The sequence below is a fragment of the Sinocyclocheilus rhinocerous genome, unplaced genomic scaffold (assembly GCF_001515625.1).
Source record: "Sinocyclocheilus rhinocerous isolate Xijiao unplaced genomic scaffold, SAMN03320098_v1.1 scaffold2469, whole genome shotgun sequence".
Lineage (NCBI taxonomy): Eukaryota > Metazoa > Chordata > Actinopteri > Cypriniformes > Cyprinidae > Sinocyclocheilus > Sinocyclocheilus rhinocerous.
In genome coordinates this window covers 120858-128662 of record NW_015658987.1, presented here as the reverse complement: position 1 = coordinate 128662, position 7805 = coordinate 120858, and the positions used below count along the sequence as shown (strand labels likewise).

Below are 7805 nucleotides of genomic sequence, written 5' to 3'. Positions count from 1 at the left end.
AGAGCTTTGGACACTGAATGACTATTTGTGGCTGATTTTATGCACTTTTTGGGTCTTTTTTTTTTCAGTTTGCAGAGAGATGATCTACCGGTCTTTTCAGAGATTTTTTGAAAAGAGGGGGATTTTTTAATATAATTTAGATTTTTTTTTTATTAGCTCAATTGGAAATCCTTTTTCGTTTGGGACATCATCCGACATCAGTTGGACAAGATGAGAGCAGCGTGGAGTGTCTTCTTTCTTCTGTCCGTCTGTCTGCAGCTGGAGTATGGTAAAGTCTGACCTTCGGTTTAACTTTACAAGTAACTCGCTGCAGTTACACAATACCCAATTTCCTGTTTATGTATTGATGCAGTGTGAATGAGGCGTAGTGAGCAGCTCAGGGGGTGTTTTGTCACTACATAATGTTTTTTAACGACAAAGACAATAAAATCCCTATGCACATTACTAGAAAAAAGCTGCAACTACAATAATGATACTTACAATATTATAATAATTATGTAATATTGTTATATGGTACAGTATAATGATATCATTAATATTAATTATCATTTTTATTATAAAACTCAAATTAAAATATTTTTTATTTGAAATAATAATAATAATAATAATAACAAACGTTATGTTTTGCATGTAAAAACTATTTTTTGTAATGGAAACAGCTTTTATCCTATTTGCATGGTGTAGATTTAACCAGCGCTGATGAAACTTGGTTTTTAATCATCTGACCAGTGTTTTCCACCAGTCCAGCTCGTGCCCATGCGGAAGAAAGACTCCTGCAATCTTTGTTCAGCAACTACAACAAGCTCTCTCGTCCGGTAGCAAACATCTCAGATGTGGTTCTGGTCCACTTTGGCCTGTCCATTGCTCAGCTCATTGATGTGGTGAGTCTCAGATGCACTCCAGCACAGCGACATCTTAATTTGAGCAAAAACAAAGTTTATGGACAGTGAACGATGTTGCATTTTTCTTTAAAAATGTGCAGACATATACTCACTGTACAGTATATTTAACCCATCTCTTACTACTCTCTTCTGCATGGATATCCTACTTTGCATCATAATAAACCAGGATGAGAAGAATCAGATGATGACCACAAATGTTTGGGTGAAGCAGGTAAGTTTTCATTAAAAATAAATAAATAAATAAATAAAACACAGCCAATAATTGGGCATTAATGAGATTTTTAATTGGAACTGGGCTCTTGTTGCTTCACTCTCCACCCCTGTCATACCTGCTGGTTGTGAACGGTGATGAGCACACATGTTTCCCTGCAGGAGTGGAACGATTACAAGCTGCGCTGGAACCCAGAGGAGTATGAGAATGTCACCTCCATCAGGATCCCCTCCGAGATCATCTGGAGACCGGATATTGTGCTCTATAACAAGTGTGTGAAGCTTTTAACAATCCGGAATTCGGCCAAATCCATTTCTAAGAATCTATATCCTCAAACACTGTTAACCTCCTGCTGTTCCAGCGTTGTAATGTGTTCACGCTATTCCAGACTGCCCTTTGGGTACCTGTTAATGGTTAACTCTTTTCCTCAGGGTGATGCTGTGGATCTTACAGAGGAAACTGGTGCATACTATTTGTAATCTTTAATCCCCCTTTAATCTGAATTCTGTATGTCTTCTGTTCATGTAGTGATAACTAGAAGACATGGGAATTAGGCTGTCCTCCATTATGAGGGCTGATATGAGTACTGATCAGTGCTGCCCTTATAAGAGACCAGGTTGAAGTGAGCGAAATTACAGACGGTTCAGTTAGAGGTGCATTGTGTATGGCTTTTGCACTAAAAGAAATACTAGGTTTTAAAGAATGTCTTATTCATACATTACAATTACTAATCAGAAATGGAGTATAATTGGTTGCCTTTTTTTTAGAAATCTACAGCTAAAATGTACTTTAAATGGTAAAAATAGTTTTTTGTCAAATCTACGAATTTAACATAGGATAATGTAAGGTAAGGATGTTTTATTTACCAGAATTATTACTTTCAGCTCAATCTATTTTGTTCACACAAAATTGAAAATTCTATCATTGTTTACTTACCCTTGTGCTGTTCCATATCTGTTTGATTCAATAGAGTTTGCAGTCTGGACTGAATGTCACCAACATTAAAGAAAAAGCCCACGTAACACAAAATAGTGCCAAAAAACCAAACCAAAACAAAAAACCAACCACGCCTTTCGTTCTTCTCCGGCTGCATGCAGTCCGATTCTGAGCCGGTTCTTTTACAGAATCTTTCAAAAAGACAAGCAAAATCAGGAGTTAAGGCTGGAATACAGTACACTACATGACTATTAAAATCAGAAAAGTTTTTTAACACACTTGGCATAATACACTTGCAGACTTTGTAAATAGTGGAAAACTGGCCATCATACACTAAGCGACTGAGGATCGGACACTACCAGACAGTCGTTCCAATCACAACAAATTCACGCAGAAACGTGCGCCTTGTTGCTAGGAGATGCTTGACAAATGAAAACAATATGTGTTCTAAAACAGGCTGAAAATATCAAACATGTTTAATATCCTCCAACTGGATGCAATCAAAAAATCGGAGTCTGTGACCATCATACACTATGCGTGTTTCTATGAAATCTGTCAACTCAAATCTGCAGACTGGCTCTGATTTTCGGCAGCTAGTGCCGACTTATCCAAACTGTATATCGGGTCAAAAGTCATGTAGTGTATTCCAGCCTTTAGCAGATTGAATCAGTCTGACGAGTCCTTCTCGAAATTGACTCAACAAACATCCCACTCACTTCAACAGGAATACTTTTATTGATGTTCGTCACGTGAAACTCAAATTACTGCTCATATGACCTACAGTTAAAGATAATTTAATCTATATTTGAATAATAAAAATAAATATGTATTTTAAAAAGTCCTTTTGATCAGCTTTTTAAAAATTGCTAGTAAATTTCTAATGATATATTATCACCAAACCTTGGAATGGATTGCTTGATTGGTAGATAAATCAATCAATCAATCAATCAATCATAGTTTGTAGTTAATTTTGGCAATATTCATTCAAAAACTGAGGTGTATAAGTTCAGATCAATGAGGCCTACGATTAATCAGTTCCAAAATGAAATACAAAACCTGTGCCAATTGAAAGAAAACAAGTTGATAAAAAAAAAAGACTCAATCCGTTATTTGATAGGCCTAATAATATATCATAACAAGAAATTTATTAGCAATTTTTTGTAGGCTGGTCATTTTTGACTGGGAACATCACACGTGTAACAAAATTAATGCAATAACATCAACAAGCATTTTCTTAACAAAGCAAATCTATTTAATTATTTAATTATTAAATTCTAATTCTATTCTTTATATAAAAAAACTTACCCCTTTTAGACTTGCACTCTATTTATTTACTAACTGCTTGTTTTCTTTAAAAGAAAAAAACACTTGCTTCTTTAATCTTTTTGCATTCTATCTATTTGTTTTCTTTTTATTTATTATACAATTATAATTCTGACTTTCTGACTTCTTCTGATTAACAAAAGCAAAAAAGGCCTCTAACACTAGCTTGCTCTATTCTTTTTCTATTCTATCTGCTTTCTTTTTATTTATTATATGATTTTAAAAACCCTTGCTACGTGTACTGCATTAAGCTAACTGAGACTTGTTATAGCACTTGAATATCATTGCTCTTTTGTTGATTTTGATTGCTTCCATTGTCCTCATTTGTAAGTCGCTTTGGATAAAAGCATCTGCTAAATGTCTAAATGCAAATGTAAATCGTCTCTGGGTCAGAACACAATATGAGGGTTAAGACACTTTTTTGTCCTTTTGAAGCTTGATATAAACAATGATAGAATTTTTGGTTGAACTGATCTTTACATAAGCTCTGATTGCACACAGAGGCGGACTTAACCATTAGGCAAAGGTAGGCGACCGCCTTGGGCCCCCAAAAGCCAAGGGCCCCCTAAAATGCTTTTTATATGCGAGATGCGATGTACATGAAAAATCTAAAATATTAGACACAACTATGGGACACGGTCGTGCAGCAGCGAGCAAGAGTGAAAGGAACCTCAAGGTTGTAAATGTGTGAAATTGTATAGGGCCCCATTCCTGTATTTTGCCTGGGGCCCCCAAATCACTAAATCCGCCCCTGATTGCACATTTGCATTTTAAGTGAATACAGAGGCTATTATAACAATTATGAACTCTCTCAAATTTCCTTGATCCAAGATATTTGCTCTATTAGGAAGAAAGTTCTGAGAGTTGAGAGGTTAAACACAGTCAAAGACGTCACGGGTCATTGATGCTTTGGCTCACTGTGATGTGCACTGACACCACTAAAGCTGTCTTTCACATTGCTCCACAGGTATTTCATTGCAGGCTCTGTCTGATAGTTTTGTGTTTGATCTGCAGTGCGGACGGAGACTTTGTGGTGACTCACTTGACTAAAGCCCAGGTGTTTTACAACGGCTGGATCAAATGGAAACCTCCTGCCATTTATAAAAGCTCCTGCAGCATCGATGTCACCTTCTTTCCCTTCGACCAGCAAAACTGCAAGATGAAATTCGGCTCTTGGACGTACGATCGGGCCAAGATTGACCTGGTCAGCATGGCCAGTGATGTAGACCAGATGGACTGCTGGGAAAGCGGGGAGTGGGTCATCATAAACGCCGTTGGGACTTACAACATCAAGAAGTACGAGTGCTGTACGGAAATCTACCCAGATATCACCTACTCCTTCATCATCAGACGTCTTCCTCTGTTCTACACCATCAATCTAATCATCCCCTGCTTGCTTATATCCTGCCTGACCGTGCTGGTCTTCTACCTTCCCTCAGAGTGTGCAGAGAAAATCACGCTGTGCATCTCTGTCCTCCTCTCTCTGACCGTTTTCCTCCTGCTTATCACGGAAATCATCCCCTCAACCTCACTAGTCATTCCGCTTATTGGCGAGTACCTCCTCTTCACCATGATCTTCGTCACCCTCTCTATCATCATCACTGTGTTTGTGCTCAACGTACACCACCGTTCGTCCCGCACACACAGCATGCCACACTGGGTGCGCCAGTTTTTCCTTCATCTGGTGCCCCGTTACCTGTTCATGAAACGTCCTCCCGCCTCAGGTAAGAGGATTTGTAAGAAACTGATTGAGATGATGCACAAGCCAATGGCATCACAGTCCATGTTTCTACGGAACAACATTCTGGATATTTCTCCGCAAAGCCCGCTCCCTCGTTTGGACATGACCTCGGTTGCCCAGCTGGATCAAATTCAGCAGGACTCTTCCCCAAAACCCATGTTTTTCTGCAGTTCTCCCAGCAGCCAGAATTCCATCCTGCAAGAGGAAACTTCACAAACACCTCAAACCGCTTATACGTGCGCATACACAAACAGCATCTTTGCCTCAAGCACACCTTCATTTCCTGATACTATGCTTGGTACTCTGCTACACACTATCCCGCAGGATGGAGCCGAGTGTACAGACTGCGATATCCAAGGCCGGAGTGTTGAGAGCGTCTTCGTGGAAGCTAAAGAGAGTGTTCTGGGAGCAGGGAGTTGTCAACACGGTCTTACATCTGAGGGGACGAGTCTACATCACGATGAAGCAGGGAGGTGTACCAGACATAACATGCCCAACACTCAGATCTCCAGCTCTAACAGTGTCGGCACTACTGATCTGAATGCAGAGGAGCCAGGGAGCAATCTGTCGCAGTCCCTGCTCAAAGCCCTGGAAGGAGTTCAGTACATTGCTGACCATCTGAGAGCAGAAGATTCAGACTTTTCGGTAAGTTTTACCAATTAAAAGAGTGCTTCGCCTTCAAGACAAATGAAAATGTTGTCATCATTTAATCACTGTTATGTCATTCCAAACCCGTGTGACTTTCTTCCTTTGGTGGAACATAAATGTTCACACTAGGCCTGCTGGTATAACATGTTAATGTGGTGCGTTAAATTATAGAATAAATAACGTGTTAAAATTAACACATTTAATGCACCCCATCCCCGTCCCGGCCCAGACCTGTACATCACCTTACACTGCATGCAGTTGCTGCCAAACATGATGCAGGAAGACGACTGACTGTGGGATATATGAGAATGCAGTTATACGCCCTTAAAATTCAAGAAATGAGGGCAAATTGAAAAAAAAAAAGTGTCTTATATTTATACCATATGATATAGTTTAGCAATATCACATGAGCAAGAGTGCTGATTTTCTCGAATATCTGCAAATGTGATACTGATTTTAATAGTTCAATAAACAAGAAGTTAATATTGTGAAACGATATTGTCAATGTTCTCAATCTCGCAGACGAGAATAGTTTCAAACAAAGTCTCAGCTGTAGCCTACTGTTGCATCTTTCCAGCAACACACAGCTGGGAAGTTTTGTAACCGAATGAATCCACGTTTTTTGAGTAAATCGAATGAGCCAATGATTCAGTGAGTCATTCATAAAGATACTCGCTTCATTTTTGTTATCAATCAGCTTGAACAAATTGGTTGAATGAATGACTGAATGACTCACTCACTCACTCTTTCTAAAGCTACTATTTGTCATGTCTGTTCAATGCTTTTCTCACCTATAACACAGTAATAATCTTTAAGGGGGGTGGGGGGGTGAGATGAGGGATTAATTAATTGGCACATCATATAATTAATTAGAGTCAGATTTTGATTCAGTAACTGATCTCTTCAATTCAATTCATTTATTCAGTTAGTCACACACTTCCATCACCCTGTTTTTATGCGCATTTTGAAATATGCATCAGAAACGAGTATGGAAACGACCAATTTGGGGGAAAAAATTTGCAAAAAAAAAAACCCTTCCTGATAAACTGGCACTAAATATCACTAAGAAAAGTAGGAGAAGCCACTGAATATAATAATTTTCATATATAATAAATGAACAGTAAATGCGGTCTTTGCTTTCAGAGGTGAATGCTGCTTGTTTGGGAACGCAGTCGTAAGACAGTTCAGGGAGGAAATTACAGAAATACTTTGACAGACTTTGCTCAGGCATTCCAGAATGACCAAAACAACATTTTAAATGCTGTGCAAATTAAGATTTTTTTCCATCACTCGTTTTTGATGCGATACTTCAAAATGCACATAAAAAAAGGGTGATGGAAACGTAGCTAATGACTAAAACTGGTTACTCATCTTTGTGAACTGTTAATTAAAAGAACCAATATATTCATTTAAGAATCAGAGTAGCCTGCCTGATTGCTCTGTGTATTTATGAATCACTAAATTGAACCTGCTGATATGTTCTTGAATCGAATTATTGATTGCGCTATTGTTTCTTGCCATTATTTTGCGGTATGCAGTCTTTTCATTTCATCAAATTCAATACAAACTACAAAGTCACATTCACAGCTCAGGTAAAAAATGATTTCTTCAGTTGTTGTGCTGATGACTATGGAGGATGAAACCTGCAAAAACAATAAATAAATAAATACACAAATAAATAAATACATTTGTGCATAAATACACGTATTCTTGTTTAAATACATAAATAAATAATTAAACATGTGATGAAAGTAGGCAAATAAATAAAATAAATTGGTGGGCAAATGGAAAATGTTTAAGGAAATGCTAAACTCATCCTAACTGTTTTCCTTTGATCACTCATTTATTTCTGAATGTAGTTCCACATTTTTTTCCCTCTGCGCAACTTGCTAATGAGAGGGTGTTAATTATGCAAGAATAGGCGGATCGTGCGTGACGCGCTTGAGCGTTTGCCTGTGCATGCATATTAACTTCATCAGTCAAGGGGACTGATTAGCTTACACTTTTTCATAGGGTTAGTTTTGTAGTTATAATCATGAGAGAG

General features: G+C 38.1%; 1 protein-coding gene across 1 annotated transcript in view; it reads left to right on the top strand.

Annotated features, from left to right (window-relative positions):
* Positions 1-210: 210 nt before the first annotated feature.
* Positions 211-7805, top strand: part of LOC107723056 (neuronal acetylcholine receptor subunit alpha-2-like) — an 8987-nt gene continuing 1392 nt past the window's right edge. Inside the window, exons 1-5 of the mRNA XM_016531556.1 lie at positions 211-268; positions 730-881; positions 1069-1113; positions 1275-1384; positions 4387-5758. Of these exons, the coding sequence (XP_016387042.1) occupies positions 211-268; positions 730-881; positions 1069-1113; positions 1275-1384; positions 4387-5758 (1737 nt within the window). The remainder of the gene's footprint in view (positions 269-729; positions 882-1068; positions 1114-1274; positions 1385-4386; positions 5759-7805) is intronic.